Source organism: Ochlerotatus camptorhynchus, unplaced genomic scaffold (genome assembly GCF_037179485.1).
Source record: "Ochlerotatus camptorhynchus isolate MF236.1 unplaced genomic scaffold, CSIRO-AGI_Acam_v1.1 ptg000919l, whole genome shotgun sequence".
NCBI classification, from domain to species: domain Eukaryota; kingdom Metazoa; phylum Arthropoda; class Insecta; order Diptera; family Culicidae; genus Ochlerotatus; species Ochlerotatus camptorhynchus.
Window position 1 is genome coordinate 12,203 of NW_027041367.1, and position 22,978 is coordinate 35,180.

General features: G+C 37.6%; 1 protein-coding gene across 1 annotated transcript in view; it reads right to left on the minus strand.

Annotated features, from left to right (window-relative positions):
• The window catches only part of subdued, a 34,662-nt gene that overhangs the window by 3,259 nt on the left and 8,425 nt on the right, over positions 1 to 22,978 (minus strand). The window contains exons 6-8 of the mRNA XM_065238723.1: positions 651 to 814; positions 399 to 567; positions 66 to 298 (exon numbers count right to left, since the gene is read on the minus strand). Of these exons, the coding sequence (XP_065094795.1) occupies positions 66 to 298; positions 399 to 567; positions 651 to 814 (566 nt within the window). The remainder of the gene's footprint in view (positions 1 to 65; positions 299 to 398; positions 568 to 650; positions 815 to 22,978) is intronic.

Sequence of the window (22,978 nt, forward strand, 5' to 3'; positions counted from 1 at the left end):
AAGATTGCAGGTAATAATAATTATAATAAAAAACAAACACTATTGTGCATATTGAAAAAAATTACCTAGGAGTATTATATTTTAATGTTTTCCATGAATATATGAAACACATTATACCAACAATGGACGCCAGCAGTAACATGTATGTGTAGTATCCAAGCCATGCAAAATAAAGCCCTATTTTTACACCAAAATATTCCTTTACATAATCTAATGGCTGGTACCGATACCATTTTGAAACGGCTGCCCATTTTGTGTAGAGTAAATGTCGCATACTACCATGAACGTTAATTTCACCCTGAAAAATGTGTTAAAAACTGTCAATCAACTCTTCCTATTCATTTGACGAGAATGAACATAAGGCTTTAAATATGAGAAGAATACTTTCTAATACTTACATCATGCAATGGATATGCAGCAATGTATACATCGTCAGTAATTAACCGCTCTATTCCAAAAGCATAATCATTATTTGAGTCGTTTAAAAAACGCTTTCGGTCTAGGATAAATTGCACAATACGAGACCGGATCGCAGCGGTGAAAAAACAAGCTTGTTTCAAATCAAATCTAATTAAAAGACAAATGTATTTCTATTACCAAAGCTTCTACTTCAGGTGAACAGTTAACTCACAGGTATTCCTTATCGCGACTGTAAACTGCACTTATCGCGACTGTAAACTGCAGTGAATCGATGAGACCGCGGAGGAAAGTACTTCTCTTCTACCACAACACGTCTAGCCACTTTTCCAGCAAATCCTTTTAAACGAGATAAAATCGACGTAGTGTGAGATCTAACGCCAGCCATTCCCGGAATCTGTTTATAATAGTAAGAATATATGATGCTTCTATTTTATAGTATTTCTTTTACATTACCCTTGCCAAGGTTAGCAAAAAAAACTTATTTTTTTTTTGTTGTTGTTAAAGGATATAAGGAGCCATGCGTTATTAAAGTGAACTTAATAAAACAACCCGAAAATACATACTCGAGATACAACCGGTTATGTTTCATCATTCTGGTAACACTGACAGCCCTCTCCGTCATACGGGAATCGTTTTTTAAACATTATCTTTGATAATCAATACACGAGGTAAAGATGAATGTTCAATAAGCACGATTTGGTGGTCAAATTAAAATTAAATGATGAACTGAAATCAAAAGCCTTGTGTTAATAAGATGACAAGCGAAGTATGTGTATGTATGTATGTATGTATGTATGTATGTATGTATGTATGTATGTATGTATGTATGTATGTATATATGAATGAAAGGTAGCCACCATCCCTTCGCATGGCTGTATGAAGGGCCAAAAACGGAGGGGTGCCCGAGCAAAGTCTGAGATCAAATTGAAATCTAAATTTGATTTGATTTCGCTAACAATGATTACTCAAGTTGCTGTCGTTTTGACCGTTTAACGGTTAAAATATCAAAATTGAGATCAAACAAATCTTCCTGAGACATCACATTGAAAACTATTTCTGCTATTAGTGAAAGCAAACTGAAAACTAAATTTGATATCAATTATTCCTGTTGATTACAAAACAAGTATTCAATTTGATGTTATGCTAAGACAATGAAAACAAACCCGCAACAACATATTTTTTTGAAGAGCAAATGTACAGCAAAATGAAACCAAAATTTGGTATCAAATTTGTCCATTGGGTAAACTGAAATCAAATTATGATTTCAGTTTGATGTTGATATCAAAACTTGATTTCAATTTGCTGTCATTTTAATGCTGGACTTTGCTCGGGTGGCCCGTAAGCAGAGGCATTTACGCGAAATCCACGGGTATTTAATAATCTCCTTCCAACGATACGATCCAACAAATCGAATAACGCAATTCGCAATAATTATTAAGCTTCATGTATACATGTAACATGTAAACCTATAGGTTTGTAAAAAACGGCGCGTCAATCTCACTGAAACTGTTGGAGTGGAATTCACACCATCACAATCGAATCGGTAGGATAAAGAAAATGATAGTGTTTATTCCCTCCTAGACTCAGGATGTCAATCATACCATCTCAACCCAGTATTTATTTATATATTGAAAATGTATGTAATGGAGAAATGAAATATATCAGAACATTAAATTTGAAATAATGAAAATAAATGTATATGGATAAATTAGTTGATATTCTGCAGTGAAAATAATGAATATTTTATATACAATAAGATGCAGCTCTACATTGATATTGAAGGGATCATCGAGTTAGGGCGAGATATAATACACTGATAAATTAAACTATTCTCATTTTGCCTAAAATCTAATCAATTTGACATTAAACTCAGTTTAATCAAATCGAATGATTAAAAAGTAATTACCTATCTCTTGCTAAAAAAATAATCATTCGATATCAATCCCAGTTTGGTTGATTGAATTGAAAGTTATCTGGTTTTAATATATTTTAAGCATTTTTTGTTCTATTTTAAATATCTTTGGTTGAATTTTAAACTTTTTCGATTGAATTTTAATAATTTTTGATTATATATTAAATTATATAGGGGAAATGGCTCTAATGTTGGACTATGTATCTAAGATTGGGCCCATCGCTAAAAATCTGCTATTTATCAATTGTATCTAGATGAACGCGTCATTGGGACGGTTGGTTGGTTTCTATTGAAAATTTAGTCGATTGCTGAATTTATGTATGGGCACAAATTAGGGACACTTAGGCCGACATTACATACATTTCCCCTATTATTTTATTTATCACATAAATTGGCTGGAGCGAAAGTGAAGATAACAAACTTCTCACTTGGAAATGGGATTACGCAAGTGTGCGTGTTATAAACGTCAGAAAGCTCAATATGAGTAAAGAGCTACTGGGTCCCCAAATAAAAATAACCATAAAAGAGAGATGAAGTAATGAAATTGGGTTGTTAGCGGAATGCTAAATAAAACAGCAAAAAAGGTTATCATCCATTTAATTCCACTTAATTAATTTTGGTATCCATGACAGATACGTATTTCGACTTCAATGTGCAGTCTACTAATGTTCCCACTAAAGAACTTATCAAAATCTAACCCCCTTAACTACTCATCCCCTAGGTAAAAAAGCCAAGATCATAGGTATAAAAATGAAACTACAATGTGTTGAATCGGAACCTACCTAACTAATAAAAACCAAAGATTAAGGTAAGCTAAAGGAGAAAAATCTATACAACTCTCTAATAAGGATATATTAGATATATTATTGACGCCAGAATTTCAGGAAAAATAACAACAGCCGCCTCAATCACACCACCGCGTCCTAGCAAGAAGTACGGTCGACTTGTTTCGCGCTCCGTTAATTTGGAAGTTTTCTCGCTATTATCTGACGTAAATAATCAGTTTTTCTCGCTTAGTGATTCCTGGCATAATTCCGGATAAATTTATCAAAAAGTGAGTTTTTTTTCTGAGAAGAAAGTGTGTTTTCGGAATCATCGAAAATTGTTTTTGCGATTGGCAATTCGCCAATCATTTTGCGCACCATCGGTGCGTGGTCACGCATACCTGTGCACACGGATCATCGTCATCAAGTGTCAGCATCTGCCTCCACATTCAAACCGCTCATCCATCATCGTGTGTTCAGCTGAGTGCCGAGCTTCATACAAGCACACACCAACGAAGACCGCCCGCACACGCGGATCGAAGATCATCAAAGCTGCGCGTCGCTCCGCTGCTGTGTAAACGCTCGGTGATAGTAGTATAGGATTATCAGATAATTTTTTGTTCTTGTTTCTTTCTTTCTCCAATCTGTTAAATTTTAAGTTTGTGTTTCTGTGTTAGTATTTTTTTTCTTCGTGTATTGTGTCCGAGTAATTTTGATTATCGTTGCAGTGGTAGAGCGTTTTTCGCTCCCACTAGTACGGCAAAATGGACATTTTGTCGGAAGACGAAATGGACGTTTTGTCGGAAGACGACACCACTTTGCCACGCGATAGCAAAAAGGGTCGAAAACGTCTGTCATCCCAGAAATCAGATGATGCCATCCCTGCTTCGTCATCTCAGTCTGGTAATGGACAGGGACAGATAAGCCCCCGATCGCGAGCCTACCCAGAAGACTCGACTGGCCCATGGGTTGTTTACTTTCAGCCCAAAAAGAAACCCTTGAATGTAATGCAAATTACTAATGATCTGACGAAGCGGTTCTCGGCCGTGACCGAAATCTCGAAGGTGAGGTACAATAAACTTCGCGTTGTCGTCTCTAACCTAAAACAAGCTAACGAGATTGCTGCCTCCCAGCTCTTTACACTCGAGTATAGAGTGTACATCCCAGCTCGTAATGTGGAGATCGAAGGTGTGGTCACCGAAGCGAGTCTGACCCCCGAGATCTTGGCGAAGCAAGCGGTTGGCCGTTTCAAGAACCCCTTGCTTCCCACGGTTGAGATACTGGAAGTCCAGAAGCTGAACTCAGTATCTTTCAGCGAGGGTAAAAAGAGCTTTACCCCCACAGACTCGTTTCGGGTGACCTTTTCTGGTTCAGCCCTTCCTCACTACATCGAGTTGGGAAAACTTCGGCTACCTGTGCGTTTGTTCGTTCCTCGGGTCATGAACTGCCAAAACTGCAAACAGTTGGGACATACGGCCTCTCACTGTGGCAGCAAGGCACGCTGTTCCAAATGCGGGGAGAAGCACGAGGATGGCGCCTGCACAGTCACTGCACCAAAATGCGTGTACTGTAAGGGAACTCCTCATGGTCTCTCATCATGCCCGGCGTACAAACAACGCGGGGAGAAACTAGACCTCACACTTTGCTCTAACTCATTATCGTTGGATTGCACGTGGAATGTGATCCAAGATCCCCACGGTAGTGATCACTTGCCGATCAAAGTTTCAGTTGCCAGTGGGTTCAATCCGTCGGAACCCGTTAACGTCGCGTACGATCTTACCCGTAATATCGATTGGACAAAGTTCAAGAATGTGATAGAAGATGCCCTAACGTCGGTAGAAGGGCTTCCACCGTTGGAGGAATATAACTTCCTCTCCAATCTGATCTTGGACAGCGCGCTTCAAGCTCAAACTCGGCCGGTTCCTGGAACGTCTTTCCGTAGGAAACCTCCTTCCCCTTGGTGGGACCAGCAATGCACTGAGGTTTATCGTAAAAAGTCCGACGCGTTTAAGCTTTTCCGGAAACGTGGAACACCCGTACATTTCGAAGCGTACTCGGATCTTGAACGCGAACTCAAGAGCCTCATCAAAGCCAAGAAACGCGGATACTGGCGGCAATTTGTGGACGGATTATCGCGCGAAACGTCGATGAATACGCTTTGGAATGCGGCGCGAAGGATGCGTAACCGGTCTTCAAACAACGAGAGCGAGGAGTACTCCGATAGTTGGATTCTCAAGTTCGCGCGAAAAGTATGTCCTGATTCTGTGCCGGCACAGATGATTCCTCGCGAAACGACGAATTCGGTAGACGAGATCAGCCAGCCTTTTTCAATGCTGGAGCTCTCACTCGCACTCCTTTCGTGTGGCAATTCGGCTCCGGGGGCTGATAGAATCAAGTTCAACTTGTTGAAGAACCTCCCAGACGTCGCTAAGAGGCGCATGTTGAACTTGTTTGGTCAGTTCCTGGAGCTTAATATTGTTCCGGATGATTGGAGGCGGGTGAGAGTTATAGCCATTAAAAAGCCTGGAAAACCCGCGTCAGATCACAATTCGTATCGTCCCATTGCGATGTTATCGTGTATTCGAAAATTGTTGGAGAAAATGATCCTTTTTCGCCTGGACAAATGGGTTGAGTTGAACCACCTACTCTCAGATACTCAATTTGGTTTCCGTAGGGGCAAGGGAACGAACGACTGTCTCGCGTTGCTTTCCACTGAAATTCAGTTGGCTTTTGCTAATAAAGAGCAAATGGCTTCTGTCTTCTTGGATATTAAGGGGGCTTTTGATTCAGTATCGGTTGAAGTCCTTTCAGACAAACTCCACGCTTGTGGCCTTTCTCCATTAATTAATAACTTTTTGTACAATTTGCTGTCAGAGAAACATATGAGCTTTTCTCATGGAAACTCTACAGCTTCACGATTTAGCTACATGGGTCTCCCCCAGGGCTCATGTTTAAGCCCCCTTCTGTATAATTTCTACGTCAGAGAAATTGACAATTGTCTAAGTGACAACTGCACGTTGAGACAACTTGCAGATGACGGAGTAGTGTCTATGACAGGGCCCAGAGAGGCCGACCTGCAAGGACCCTTACAGGATACCTTAGACAATTTGTCTACTTGGGCTATCCAGCTAGGTATCGAATTCTCCACGGAGAAAACTGAGTTGGTCGTTTTTTCTAGGAAGCATAGCCCAGCACAACCAAAGCTTCAACTTTTGGGTAAACCGATCACTCATTCTATGTCCTTCAAATATCTTGGGGTCTGGTTCGATTCTAAATGCACCTGGAGATCCCACATTGAGTATCTGAAGCGGAAATGCCAACAAAGGATCAATTTTCTCCGAACAATTACCGGAACGTGGTGGGGAGCCCATCCGCAAGATCTTCTAACGTTGTACCGGACAACGATTTTATCGGTTTTAGAGTACGGTAGTTTTTGCTTCCAGTCGGCGGCTAAAACGCACATCATCAAACTGGAACGGATCCAGTATCGCTGTCTTCGTATCGCGTTATGATGCATGCACTCGACTCATACGATGAGTCTCGAAGTGTTAGCGGGCATGTTGCCACTCTCTGATCGGTTTTCGGAATTATCCCTGAGGCTCCTCACCCGTTGTGAAATTATGAACCCACTGGTGATTGCAAACTTTGAGAAGCTTCTTGAGCTAAACCCTCAAACTCGTTTTATGTCATTGTACTACGTGTACATAACACAGGATGTCAGCCCTTCGCAGCATAATCCCTATCGTGTTTGCTTCTCCGACTTCGACAGTTCTGTTCATTTTGATTTATCAATGACGCAAGAGATTCGCGGAATCCCAGAGCATCATCGTTCCATGATTGCTCCGTCAATTTTCGCTGCAAAGTTTGGCCAAGTTGATTCCGCAAGATCGTTCTTCACAGATGGATCACTAATAGAGGCGTCCGCTGGTTTTGGTATTTATAACGAATTTCATAGCGCCTCTCTAATGCTTCATGCTCCTTGTTCCGTATATGTTGCGGAACTGGCGGCAATATATTATACGCTAGAAACGATCGCCTCACTTGCACCAGATCATTATTTTATTTTTACGGATAGTCTCAGTTCTGTCGAGGCTATTCGCTCCATGAGGCCGGTAAAGCACTCCTCGTATTTTCTCACGAAAATACGAGAGCTTTTGAGTGCTTTATCTTTAAGATCTTTTGTCATCACCTTTGCATGGGTCCCATCTCATTGCTCGATTCCGGGCAATGAGAAGGCGGACTCGCTTGCAAAGGTGGGCGCTATGGAAGGCGATATTTACGATCGACAAATCGCCTACGACGAATTTTTCTTCATTTATCGTCAACAGTCCCTCGCCAGCTGGCAAAATAAATGGAGTGAAGGGAGTTTGGGACGATGGTTATATTCAATCATCCCTAAGGTGTCGAAGTGTCCTTGGTTCAAGGGGTTGGATGTGGGTCGAGACTTCATTCGTATGATGTCTCGCCTCATGTCCAATCACTACTCGTTAAACGCTCACTTGTTCCGTGTTGAGCTGGGGGACAGTAATCTCTGTGAATGTGGACAAGGTTACCAGGACGCAGATCACATTATTTGGTCATGTGCTGAGCACCGTGGAGTCAGATCTGAGTTGTACGATTCCCTTCGGGCTCGAGGTAGACAACCTAATGTTCCAGTTCGGGATATTTTGGCTAGACGCGATCTGGAGTTTATGCAACTCATATATGTTTTCTTGAAGAATATTAATCATAGATTGTAAGTTTGATTAACCTTGTGTTTAGTTTGTGTTTTGTATGTGTGTGTGTATTTTTTTTTTGTAGATTTGTTTCGGTAATAATTGTATAATTACAGAGTTGATATAACGTCGATAGGATTAAGTATATGTTTTAGAAATAGTGAAATTTTTGAATCATAAATCATATTCCAAATCTCCTTTTCCCTCTCCCGATCCAAACAATTGTCATCCACTAACCTCGAGAAGACCGCGAGTAATCGGTTCCAATCCTTTAATTTTAGATTTAAGACACTTATAATGTATAAAGAAAATGATAACTTGGCTCTGTAAAGTTTATTCGATTGAGCCTGTACAAATAAAGTAATTAACAAAAAAAAAAAAAAAAAAAAAAAAAAAAAAAAAAAAAAAAAAAAAAAAAAAAAAAAAAAAAAAACAACAGCCGTCTGGCTGAAAGTGGTTTTTTTTTGACAAAACAAAAATCCAAAGGATAATGAACAAATTAACGCGTAACGCAAATTAAAATAAATAACTGCGTTACGCGTTTATTTTTTCATTATCCTTTGGGTTTTTTTTTCGTCCAAAAAACTGCTTTCAGCCTGGCGGCTGATGTTTTTTTTCCTGTCTTTTTTTCCAAAATTCTGGCGTCATTTTATTACGGTTTTGTTGGTCAATATGGATAACAAGTCTGTATCGCATTCGTAACACTCCGCCCTTCGTAAATCTACTAGGTTTACAAAACTAATGACAATAAGTTTTAATATGTAATCTATTTGTTAATTTGTGGAAAAAGTCTCTGTGGCGGTTTTGTAGCGATTTTCAGATATTTCGTTTTCTTCATTTATCTTTACTTCATCTAAACTCTTTTCGTTCAATTTATTATTTTCTGCGCTTCTCTTTGTACTTCTGTGCGATAATAAATTTTTCAATGAGTCCCAAAACGATGCTAATAAATCCCAACTTAATCCATAAATATCATATAATATTTGACCATGCATAAATGTATCTATTATAAGTTTTATTATCCTACACATCATATAAAATCCTATAGCTGTAGAAGTTAAATTTCCTAGCCATTCGGACCACGAAATAAGTTTCGACCAATATTTACTTACAGCAATTATTTTTTTTTTTAGAAATTAATGCATCAAAATTATATACTTGTGTACTAGGATGCTGACCTTCTAATAACTTATACATAACTGATGAAGCAACGCGTTTCTCACTTTGTTCGTAAATCATGTTTCTCATTTTATTTAAACTATCAGAATCATAAACTCCAGTTTTCATGAGATTAGGTAAAGGGGTGTAAGTCCAACTTGTTACTATATCACTTGTTAATTTCTTTGGTGGTGTAGTTTCACGAAATCTTCCATCTGTTGTGTACCATCTATTTCCGAACATACATTTTGCAGGTAAAAGCAGAGTACATTCTATTTCAGTTCCTCTTAATTGTAGTACACGCGTTACTGGTGCTAAAAACATTGATTTATCGTTATAATTAACGGGTATTTCTTGATAGCATTCCTCAGCGGGCCTTGGGGTAACGTATACTGGTTTACACATGGTGTTACACATACTAAAACATGGAGAACTTCTCCTGCTACTACAGCTGTATATCCACTTCATTTCATTATTATACTCGTTACAAATTCATTTGGATTTAATCTTGCTAATTTTAATTTTGTTTCTAGCATGGTTTTCCAATTTGCACATTTTAAACATAATTATATTATAAATATCGTCTAAATTTTGACCAATGTAATTTTCCACAAGCGTTTTGACCAGAGTATGCTTTTCTATTAAATGGTGATTTGATGTTGTTAATTTCTATTATTAAGATTCTCGGGTGCTCAGTTGTGAATCCATTGTAGCCACACATTTTTGTAAGTTCTTTTGTTTTTATAGAAAACACTTGTGCATCTGATATTGTACTGTAGATGACTGATTGACGGTTTTTTAGATTGGAATGAATTTTTGTGGTCTTATTAACCAATCCTTCATAAATTACCTTAAATTCTGTATCTTCACATTTTTTGTCCATATCTACATCCCAAGTTAAATAACCTTCTTCAGAGTCTAGACATTTTCCATCAGAATAAGTGCAAGTTAGATCATTTCTCAGTAGAATTTGATCATTTTCTATATCAACAGTAGCTGAATTGTCGTTAAGTGTGATTGCATATTCATAAAATACTAATGCTCCCGTCCATATATAAAAGGGGTGCTTTAAGTGCCTCCATCACACGAACTTCCTTTCAAACTTCCAACGGTTAACATTTCACCTCTCGCTGTAGCATTTAGTTTTAATTCGCGAACCACCCTATCGTGAGACAAATATATTTCTCCAAGAGCATGTACTTTTCTACATTCTTCAGAGTTGAATTCTTTTACTATGTAAGCATACCCATATTCATAATCTGAAGTGTGTGAAAACATTCCACACTGCCTTATAGATCTTTTTAATATCACCTTGCATTGATAAACTCGTGATATTCTTTTCATATGTTGTTGTAATATTTGTATTGACATTGTTTCAGATGTTAAATTATTTGTATTGGGAACACAAGATGCCACATTCAAAAGAGAATAACTAGTCATATTTATTTCTGGATTGGCGTAATTAAATATTTAATCACTTTTAATTAATTAAATTCAATAACTTCAATTTGGATTAATTGATGCGTCGAATCCAAAACCAATTGTTATCAAATAGAATATTAACATTAATTATACCCAACTACAAGGCCTTAACTTTTTTCGAGGCCTTGGGTGGTCTTTGAGCTTCAAAACGATCTCTCAGCTCTTTAATTTTTTCAATATCAAGTTTTTGTCTTTTTCCCAATTTATAAAGTTTTTGTCATGCTTCCGCTTGGTATTATTTTCAGATACTACAAAAAGATGATTTTTATTATTTTTATTCATTTGATTTTGATTGTTACTATCGTTCAATGGTGTCTTTGCATCTTTCGATCCATTCACATCTAGAACAGCGACTTTTATCGCTGGACGAGTGTATATACCTTTTTTAGTTTTAAATTTTACGGACCTTACTTGTCCGTCTTTTGCCATGTGAGTTTTCAATACTCTTTCCTAAAAAGCCTGCATTTATAAAGAGACGATTTGTCAAAATTGGAACAATCAATTACACTAGTTTACAGCATTTTTGAACTCGGTAAGGTGATGATCATTTCCAATGCAAAATCCTACGCTGAATTCAATGCCGTGGTCAGAAAAAATTAAAGTAGAGCCATTTTTGAGATATACAAAAAAATTGATTTTTTGAATTTTGGACAAAAGTACGATTACTAAAATGTCAATATCTTTGGAACTAGTGCACCAATTTTAAATCTTTTATATGAAAATGAAGCTAAATAAATTTGCTATCGTTCACTAGTATATTATGTCTTAATTAAACATTTAATTTTGAAGTCATTTAAAAATTAACAGCATTTTTTTTTTTCCTGCGAATTTTCCATAAAAATCTTGTTTTAATCAATATTTTTAATGGGATAAAAAGATTCAAAAAATCATTCCATAATTTATTCTTAAAGTCCATTCAAAACCGGAGAATATGAGCCTTTAATGGATGAAATCGGTGGGAAATTGTCGAAGTTATGAGCATTTTTGTAAAACACTTAAAAATGTTGCTGAAATACAACAGCTTTAGAGTTCCTTTTCTAGGTCGTTGTAAGCATCCAAATCGCATGTAAAGTTTTCATGGGAGATTCTTTTCTCTACATATCAATTTGATTAAGGCATATCAGGATTTAAAACTGAGTTGATACAAAAGAAATGTATTTAGGTTTTATTAAAAATGATTGAGAATCGAATGACTTTGTCTTCGATGTTTTGAACTTGTTTCTCGAATCAGAAAGCAACAATAGTCACCCATCATTGCTTCATCCCAAAACCCTTGGTAACGACGTTCCATCATCTTCATTTGTTAGTGAAAACGTTCGCCGTGCTCATCACTCTCGTCACCAAGATTTTCCGGGAAAAAATCCATGTGAGAATGTAGGAAATGTATCTTCAAAGACATATTCACACCTGTGTTCAGTGAAATAAAAGGATTTTAAATTAATTATATGTAACAAACACAATATTTTTGATTTATACCTATTTTCTCATAATTTTTGAGCAATTCATCGACGGCTTCCTCATAATCTGGGCTTCTGAAATTTCCTAAAAAGGTTGTGACAACACGCTGGAACGATTTCCACGCTTCTTCCTCATCTGGTGTCAAAACTGTATTGAATGCGGAATCATTGAGCAGTTTTTTGATCTGTGGGCCAATAAATACACCTTCCTTTATCTTTGCGTCAGATAAATTTGGAAATACTGATTTCAAGTACTGGAATGCCGGCCCTTCTTTTTGCAACGCTTTGACGAAATTTTGAATAGCCCAAGTTTTATATGTAGTGGTGGAAGTATTATGCGTTCTTTTACCACAAGAGGATCATTTTTAACGTTGTCTTTACCAATTGCGAAATTATCCCGTTTTGGCCAATCTTTTCGGACGTAGTGTTCCTTACGAGCTCGACTGTCCCATTTACACAAAAAACACATATATTTTGTGTATCCCTGTTGCAATCCAGTCAACATGGCAACCACTTTAAGATCGGAACAAATTTTCCAATTGTGTTGATTGTAATTTATCAAATTGAGCAATAGAGCCATTGATTCATACGTTACCTTCATATTAACGGCATGAGCTAATGGAATAGAAGGTTTCTCATTCCCTTGATGCAGTAAAACGGCTTTCAAGCTCAACTTGCTGCTATCGATGAATAAACGCCATTCAGCTGGATCATATGGCTCACCAAACTCTTCAAACAAGCCGTTTACGTCATGGCAAAAACATGCATTGTCCTTTGTAGAATAATATTTGTCAAATTTTTTGTGACGATTCCTGTGACAAGAAATTTTGACCTCCTTGCTCAGCATGTTGTGTTCTTTCAAGCGTGATGCCAGCAATTCGGATTTCTCCTTCGATAAGTCGAGATCTCGCACCAAATCATTAAATTCGGATTGTGTAAACAGTTTTGGGTTTCTTTCCAATTCCACCACGAAGTCTTCCTCGCATTCCTCCTTGAATTCCTCCTCACTTTTTGTAACGGTCGATTCAACAGAGGGCGCTCGTTTCCGCTTTGGATAAACAGGATACGGGACCGAACTTGAATGTGGAACAGGTTTTGTCATAGAAGCCACTTGTGGATACTCAACTGTTTTGTGACGTCCTTGTTGCTTAACTTTTGTCAAGCAGAAATAACAATCCGTTGCATGACAAAACGGTCGACGCCATATGGTGGGCATGTCAAAGGACAAATAGCGACTGACAGATAACAAATAAGTGAGTTAGTAAGTAAGACATTAACACTTATCAAAAATAGATGAAGTAAGATAATGTCGATCAGGAAAGAACAAAGCACTACCATGCTGTACATAAATTGTTTATATGAAAGTTATTCAAAAAATCAATTTACCTTGCGCCTGACATCCACCTAGCCAAGCACGTTTTGCACGAACTACATAATACTTTTGGAATCCACGGTTCGTCAAAGTCTCCAGGATCAATTTTAAAATAAAGCCTGTATGCAGTTTGCAACGAAGCAGTGAAATTGACCGATTTTGTAAATATATAGTTGCCACACGCGTAACAAAACTTTTGAGGATCATTTTTACACTTGAATTCACGTTTTGTCGTATACATCGTTAAGCAATGTTAAAGAAAGAAAGCTGTCAAATTGAGTTGGTTGCGTTAGGTTCTCGCCGAGCGGTCTCACAAACACTAGCGTAAATTATATTGTTGAAAATATCCCATTTAATTTTGCGTGACAGCTGGTAGTGTTAGTGAAATGCACCGTATGCGTACACGTCCGCAGAAAGGCTTACTGGAAGTGGTGCATGAACCTAGGAGCGGGACAACGGCCAATCTTGGAACATTCAATTTCCATGATTTTACAAAAATTTCATAACTTCGACAATTTCCAACCGATTTCATCCATTAAAGGCTCATTTTCTCCAGTTTTTAATGGAATTTAAGAATAAATTATGGAATGATTTTTTGAATCTTTTTATCCCATTAAAAAGGTTGATTAAAACAAGATTTTTATGGAAAATTCGCAGGAAAAATAAAAAAAAATGCTGTAAATTTTTAAATGACTTCAAAATTGAATTTTTAATTAAGACATAATATTCTAATGAACGATAGCAAATTTATTTAGCTTCACTTTCATAAAAAAAAATTAAAATTGGTGCACTAGTTTCAAAGATATTGACATTTTAGTAATCGTACTTTTGTCCAAAATTCAAAAAATCAAAATTTTTGCATATCTCAAAAATGGCTCTACTTTAATTTTTTTCTGACCACTGTAAGTCGTGGCTAGCTCAGCACTACTCTTATCTCGGGCGACTGCCCACGTACTCCAAGCAGACTCGTCGGGGGACAAAGTGGACCTATCACCAGACAAACAATCACTTTGAACAGACTTGACATGCACCTAAGGCTCGAGTTTTAGAAATTATAAGACGCACACAAGTTCATTTAACAGTTTTTTTTTATTCATGGATACATGGGGTGGTAGGAGGGGGGGGGGGGTAATAGGAGGGGATAGAGGAAAAGGGAAACGTTGCGGCCGTTCAGCTCCGGTTGGGGCCCATGCGGTGGAGAGAGAGAGAGAGTTGCATTGTCGACATACCTTTGCTGAAGATGCTCACGGAAGGGGGAGAGGCACATCAGTACCACACACTGGAAAGCGGGGGCGAACCCTCCGGACCTTACCAGGCTGATACCTCCATAACGTCCGCTTCTCCGCTCCGCAGCCGTGTGTAGCCGACCGAAATAACTTGGGGCCTCGGCGACTACCTGCACCTGGGATGGGTATATTGTCCGGTGGTTGGGGTTCCTTCTTGGGTTCCTTGAGGGTTGATTCTTGGCGGTTCCTCGATGTACACCGGTTCCTATTTCCACAACCCACGTGGTTTGACAGCGGCGTTTCGTGGCAGCTCCTTGAAGCGGATCCTTCTCCCGGCTACGGTTTTTTTTTTTCTTTTTTAGGCCTGATCCAGTAGTACGCCGTTCCTTCGAGATTCCCTGTACAAAACTTAACGGGATCTTCCTAATCCTGGAGCTTGGATAGGAAACGGCTTCTAATGATACCCACGGAATATGGCTGGTCCGTGATAAAAAGGTATCTCCAAACACTCACTCGCGAACTTTTTACGTGAACGCACTATCTACGATCCGTAGTATTTCGGATTAGAATCCGTAATCATAAACCGCGTGCAAGTACGGTATCACTGTATCACCTCTATTTAAGATGGCTCCAACTATATAAAAAAAACTCCATAAGTTGCCGCGACGAACTTATTACACGTCCGACTTCCGTGATGGTCCCGTACATTCTCTTCTATCGGTCATCTCCGATCTTCCTTCTCCTTCATCCACTCCTTTTCCAACTCTCTCTCACTTCTCTTTCTCCTCTCTTTCGCCGGTTGTCTTCCGGAAATGGGAAAACATACCCATTTCGCTCCATCAGGGATGTGAACGGTGCACGTGATTTGTGCACGGTGAGTCAGTTAGTTGTTTTTTTGGTTATATTATTTTAGTGCGGAACTTTGCCGTCTTTTTTCTTATTTACATTATAATCATTGAACAAATGACGCAAGCGCGATTTATATTGGTTCAATGGTATTTTTCTTTAATTTCTTTTAAACATCATATAGCTGCATGCGACGCTTTACATATATTTAGTATGGGGCTGGGTGACTATTTATATAGGTAATAAATTTTAGGTTAAACATAAATTAACAAATGTAGTTTTAAGATATAGTAAATAAAAAAATTATATAATGCTAAACACAGATATTTACGTATGAGTGAGCCTTCCTATTGCAATTAAATTTAATAAACTAGCCTCCTATAAATTTAAATATATTTATGACAAAAGCTGTACAAAGCCAATCAGCTTCAAAGCCATTGTTCTCGGTGATTGACCGGTAACACCACGGCATTGAATTCAGCGTAGGATTTTGCATTAGAAACGTTGATCAACCACTAAAGTTCACACTTTTTATGTTGTTTTGTAAACTAGTTTTATCTGTCAAAGTCATAGGAAAAGTTATTCCAATCGAGCAGAAGACCTGTCAAATGGATAAAGTGGCGCCCCTTTACCCAATTCAGTCTCTTTACTCTTCCCTTTAACCATGTACCAGGAGGAGCATTATCATGAATTATTATTACTATATCATTACTGCTTATGGGCTCTACTTTATTAGACCATTTATTTCTCTTCAATAACGTAGGAAAGTATTCCTTTTTCCAACGATTCCAAAAATATATTCCATAATTTTGAACTTTTTTCCATTGAGCTTGATCTAAATGAACCGCAGATTGATCATATGGTGGAACATATTCTCCGGCTCTTCCAATAAGAATATGAAATGGTGTAAAGACTTCATCTTCAATATCCTCTACTGGTATCTGAGTCAATGGACGAGAATTTATTATAAATTCCGCTTGAATTAAGGCGCCCCTTAATATTTCAGTCGTAGGTTTTCTATCTCCATACGCTTTCATCATCTCATATAATGATAGTTTGATGATTCTAATTAATCTTTCCCATACACCTCCAAAATCGAGGGGGGCGACACATCTAAATCTCAATTTTAGATGCTCAATAAATCTCACACTAGCGAATAAATCTTCGAAAAATCTTCTTTCATTTCTCGCATATACTTACATCGCGCATCATTCTTTTGCAGGAAATCTTCAAAATCGTGATATATCTTCATTCTATCTACTCAGCGTACGCGCAGCTAGCCGCAGCAAAACACAATATTTCCTGCATCGTAGATAGAGTCGTCCCCCTCGTCCAAAATGGGATGCCGTGGGAGGATTGAATGTCCATTCAATTCCTAAAGCTGCTGCTTCACTTTTGGTCATTTCTGAATCAATTTTCCTAATCAATCTTTGGAGTTCTTTGTTTGCTCCAACAAAGTTTATACAGTTATCACTAAAAAGATGCTTTATTTAGCCTCTTCTTTTTTGAAAATTGCGAAAACAGAGTAAAAATGAACCGGTATCTAATTTTTCGGAAAATTCAATGTGAACTGCTCTACTCGAGAAACATGTAAATAGTACTCCCCAACGTTTTTCTATAGAACGTTTAACAGCAACTTCGATAGGACCAAAATAGTCCACTCCAGTATTTGTGAATGGATAAAGGAATGGCTCCGTTCTGAAATCCGGTAATGGTGCCATCAAGGGGGTGACGGTTTTGCTCGATTGATAGTTCACTGCTGACAATAATTGGATACTTTGCGTAGCAATGATCTAAGATTTAATATCCAGAAGTTTTATTGAATAGCGACTATGACAACATTATTATGCTGATGAAAATATTTTTCATGGTATGATTTAGCAATTAAAAATGAAATGTGATGTCTATAGGGCAATATAATTGGTACTCTACCATTCCTAGATATATAAGAGGCATTCTCTAAACGTCCTTTTGCTCTAAGCAAACCACTTTCATCGATTATGGGGCATAATTGAAGTAATCGGTTTGATTTCTCGATCTCATGACGTCATGACCATTTGTTAATGCAGCCATTTCTTCAGGAATACATTCCCATTTTTTTTTAAACAATGCATTCTCTACACAAACTATATCATTGTATTTTGTGTTTATAATTGATTTCAATTTTTTCTTCATCCAATCAACGAATTTCTTCAAAATACTTATTCGCTTTACCAATTGCCACCAGTTAGAAAAATGGTCATCGTGAATAAATGAAAATTCGTCGTTTTGTTGATGAATTGCAACATAATGTCGGAATTCTTCATTTGAATATTTCATTGTGCCCCTTTTAGACCACTTTTCTATCTTTTGACTTAAAAAAGTTGGTCCAGAAAACCAAATGGATTTTTTAACTATTTGTGTGCCTTCATCGGCTGGGTTTTTTGATGAAGGTATGTATTTCCATTGATCCATTGTGGTAAATTCTAAAATTTCATCAATACGGTGAGCAACAAATTGCTTGTATTTTCTATGGTCACTGTTTATCCATGCTAAAACAGTTTGACTGTCTGACCACATCATAATTTTGTAAATGGGCAAACGTAATTCGTTGCGAACAGTGTTTAGTAATCTAGTTCCTAAAATTGCTCCTTGAAGCTCCAAACGTGGAATCGATAACAACTTTATGGGAGCAAGCTTCGCCTTTGCAGCTACCAGACTAATATTTGCTCCACTATTTGTAATGCTTCTCAAGTATATTACAGCTGCAAATGCGTCTTCAGAAGCATCTACAAATGTATGTAATTCATAAGAGGTTGCATTTCTTGATGAGATACATCTTGGTATTTGAAGCTTAGATCCACTTTTTTAACATTATTAGCCATGACGTCCAATATGGTAGTACTTTTTCAGAAATCGGAGTATCCCAATCACATGACTCTCTATGTAGTTTTTGCAATATTATTTTGCCATGGATAGTTAAATGAGATATTAGCCCTAGAGGGTCGAAAATACTCATGACGAAAGATAATGCCTTGTTCAGACTACAGAGTTATAACATGTTATAGCGCTATCTTGATGGTGGTTTCTGTGTTGCAATTATTTGACAACCGTTATAACATGTTATAACTGCTCAGTCTGGCCAGCGCTTAAAATTTCTCTTTTCGTAGGAAGCCGTAATAAATCTAGTACTTCTGGTCTTAATTTGTCGTATTTCACTTGATATTGGATATTGGAAATTGGTATGGATTTGGTATTGCAAAATATTCCTAATACCTTTTCAGTTATCGAATCTTAATCTTCGAAAATCTTTGAATCAGATATTTGAAGTCTTTCCTGAGGAATACTGTGCCCTAATTCTGGCTTATTATAAATGAAATATCTAATATGAAATCCTCCTTGTTGATGAATCTCAATGACTTGATTTACTATTGTTTTGGCATCATTTATATCTGGAAAACTATCCAAATAATAATCAACATAATGTTGCTTAACAATAGCTTCATCTGCTTGGGGAAAATTAATTGCATTAAAATTTTTGACTGCCTGCGCACATGCAGGAGAGCTAGTCGAACCGAATATCATGGATTATATGACATAAACATCTGGCACTGCATCAGTAACACATTTGCGCCATAGGTAGCGTTGGGCGTGTTGGTCTTCTAATATAATTTTTATTTGTTGGAACATTTCAAATATGTCTCCTGAAACAGCTATTCCATACTCCCTGAATCTTATTAAAACCCCGAATATTTTTGTCAAATAATCTGGCCCTGGCAGAAGAGTTGAATTAAATGAAACTCCTTGAACAACAGTCGCAGCGTCAAACACTATTCTCGGCTTTGATGGCATTTTGTTTTTGTTAAAAATAGGGTTTTTGTTCTAATTTCCGTCCTACTAAGCACAACCCGCGTTTTACCTCTCTTTTTGAATGGGTTTGAACAAAAAGTGTAATATTTTTGTCAAAGACGACTTCTAAATTTATTCACCTGGATTTGATATTGGATTTGATAAAGAGTCACCAGTGCGCAAAACATTCAGGTTCAATGAGTCATTTTCATATGAATATGAAAAGCCGTCCGCCTCATCATTCACTGTGTTGAAGAACTTAATAAGTAGGTGAACACTATTGAAATTTGTATCCCGAAATTAGAACCCCATTAAAAATTAAATTGTTATACCTCCAATCCATAATGAGCCAAACGATAAGATACGAGAGTAGGTAGACTAGCTTATCACTCCATATCATTATCTCCTTTAGATCCGATCGCTTCACGATCGTGCCTTATAAACCCCGAACTCAACCAGCTAGGGAAAATAATGAACTCTTAAAATCAGTATAAAATTGGTCTTTATCAAAAACACACACAAAAACCACCTTTCTCGTGTTCCTCACTGCATGGAAGAAAAGTACTCCACGAATTGTGCCACTAGTTGCCCCGTTTGTTCCTGCTTCGCTGACCACTGGTGTAGTTCCTGCTTTGCTGCTGCCCTGTTCGCCGTGTCCACCGCCGGTTCATCCAGGTTCGCCAACATTTTTGGTGCCGAAACCCGGGACTGCGTCAAAACCAGCATCGACCGGCTTGCAAGGTTAGCGTGGGTAACCTCCTCGAGCAATATTCGTCACCATTTTGGACGCTTTCACTGCTATTGTGTACCCCACGAAATCTTCAACCGGACTTTCCGCTGCATCGGCAGCCTTCTTGACCTGGACATCTGGACGGAATCACGGAATCAGCTGTGGTCGTAGTTGCAATTGCACAAGGAACGCAGATCCTGCCAAGCGAACCCAGGTAAAGCTCACTATTAACAATCAGGTGAGTCAACCAGACCATTTATCCACACAAATACATCGGCTTTTGTGCGTTTCATTGACCTTACCGCCCATTTTGATACGTTGTGCAAGCCATGAGGAACACAAAGAAAACCAAAAAGCATTATTGGTTTTGCTAAGCTAATCAAACAATTTGATGAGAATTTTGTGTTCGATCGCGATTTCCCTCAACTTAGATTTCGCCTTGATAAACTAGACAGTCTGTGAGAGCAATTTAATGAAGTACAAGCTGAGTTTGAGTTTGAAGAGGAATTGTCCGAGGATCTCGCGGACGAAAGAGTTGGTTTTAAAAACCAGTATTTTGAATTAAAATGCTCTCTAGCTGGGAAACTTGCTATCGCCAATGAATGGTTTTTTTTCCTTGTCGGGTATTTTCATCACTGCGACCATTTTTCTGATCTATTGTGATATATTCCCTATTTTTTTTTCTTTAGCTATATCAAGATGCCGTATCACTATTATTAGGAGTGATCGCCATCGTTTGACTAATAGCATTATCCCAGCACGGAATTATATTTCGAATAAAGTGCACTGCCGTACTGGGAGTTATTCTCCAAATGTCAAAGGGTTCTATCAGCCCCTTGTCGAAGAACTTACGCTTTTTATTGAAAAGCAAATGTTCCGAGTCTTCCTTTTCTATGGCACAGAAGCGACATACATCATCTTGATGTTTTCCAATCAGCTTCAAGTGATAACGGCTCGGACAATGACCTGTTATAAGACCTGCATATATACTAAGATCTTTCTTAGAAAGTTCCAGGATTTTGTGGGTCACAGAAATGTTTGGATTAATGAATAGCTTCGACTGCCTAGCAATAGAAGTGTTCTTCCAGTTTTCCTCCACTTTTGAAGATTCCCACGCTTTTAGCTCCAATTTAAGAGATGCAGCCGATAAGCCACAAAACTTTAAAGCATTTAGAGCAGCTTGAGTGTCGGACATGACGCATATATTTGAACTCTTATAGTTTCTACGCAAACATATAATGGAACACTCTAAAATTGCTTGGATCTCAGCTTGGAACACAGTTGGCCATCTGTCCATAGGAACCGATATTTCTATCCCTGGGCCAGTTACTCCGGACCACCAAATTGCCATGAATTACGCCCAGGGTCAACTACTTGAAAAAGTCGATTGAAATTGTATTTTTTTTTCTCCATCCAGTCTTCGTTGTTCCTTACTAGAGAGTTGATACTAACAGTTTTTAGAATCCTAAGATGTCCTCTAAGGTCTTCTTCAAAGAGTTTCACTGACCTTGTATCCTTACAGCACACTTTTCGGCTTCTAATTGTACAAATTGATGCAATGGTAGCATGTAAAGCAAAGCATCCAATGCCTTCGATGGTGTACTTCTCATTGCACCTGTTATTGAGAGAGCTGCTAACCTTTGGAGTTTTTCTAACTTTCTCTGAGCAACACTCTCTTTTGTTTTTGGCCACCAGACCAATGCACCATAAGAAATCCTGGGTTTCACAATTGCCGAGTAAATCCAATGTATCATTTTCGGTTTCAGTCCCCTCTGTTTACCGAATGTTCTTTTGCATATCCATAGAGCATTACACGCAGAAAAAAATATTTTAAAAGTAATAATAATATTTGACGTAAAATCAATAAGAATTTCATTTTGTTTTGGCTGCAAAAAGAAAGCATTATTGTTTCAACAATCCAGTATTTTTGTTTCTAAAAACCCATGGATTGTTAAATCAAAAAGAACATCTTTTAGAATTTACAAGAGCTTTCATGGTTTTGACGTAAGCTGTCAAATTTGGCAGCTGGGTCAACAACAAAAATATGTTTGTTTTTAAAAGAGATTTCTTGTTGATTCAATCATATTTATTTTATAAAGTCTGTAATGTAAAAATGATATGGCATTTTTTTTATGTTCCGTTTTCATTTTGAAACAAAATTACAGAAATTGTAATTAAATTTCTGAGGCATAAAATAAAAGCCCCCGGTTCATGAGTTGATGGGTCGATATGTAGGGTCCAGATGTGGGAGCTGCCTTCCTGGCGTCGGGAGCATTGGTACTCAGTACGGAAAACAAGATCGACGGAAAAAAATAAAGAAAAAAAAACAGAAAAATTGATTATATTTATCAACTGCAGCTCGAATTGCAGCATACTTACTTAACTCAAGTCTCAAGATTTTCGAAAATCTTGCACTTATTTCCCGAAATTTACAATTAAAAGCAATACTTACGTGGAACCCGTAAGTATTGTTATTGTTTACATTTTTGTCCGGGTGAAAACGAGGGAATGGTTGGTAGTTATTTTTGCTTTCATGGCCCAGAGAATGGACACAGCAAATAAATGCTAAATTAAAATTAACTATTGTTGGCTTAATAATAGAATATTGTTATTTTTACAATAGTTGCATTTGAAAAGTGGCTGATTAAAACAAAAAGAATCCTATTTTGAATTTATATGAATAAGTATTATTGAAACAACAAAAAGCAATATAATTTCAACTGGAATTGTTTGCTTATATACAATTAAAGTTTTTTTTTGGTTCAATGCAAACAATTTTCTGTCCGTGCATGATGATTATTGGTTTCCTATGCCTGATTTGGAGGGTGTAGTATGCGATTATGGATTTTTTTACATCCATTTATGCCGCATTCTCGTTTTATGTGACATTCTTTGGCCATGTGCCCTTTTTTAGACAAGAGAAACAAAACCGGTTCTGCTTTTTCGAATTGTGAACATTGACTCTTGATCGAGTGTCTTTCTGAAAATGCCTGTATCCTTCCATCATCGGTGAAGGACGCAGCAGTCTTAACGTTTCGGCGTGGGGTTTCAACCATTTGTTGAGATCC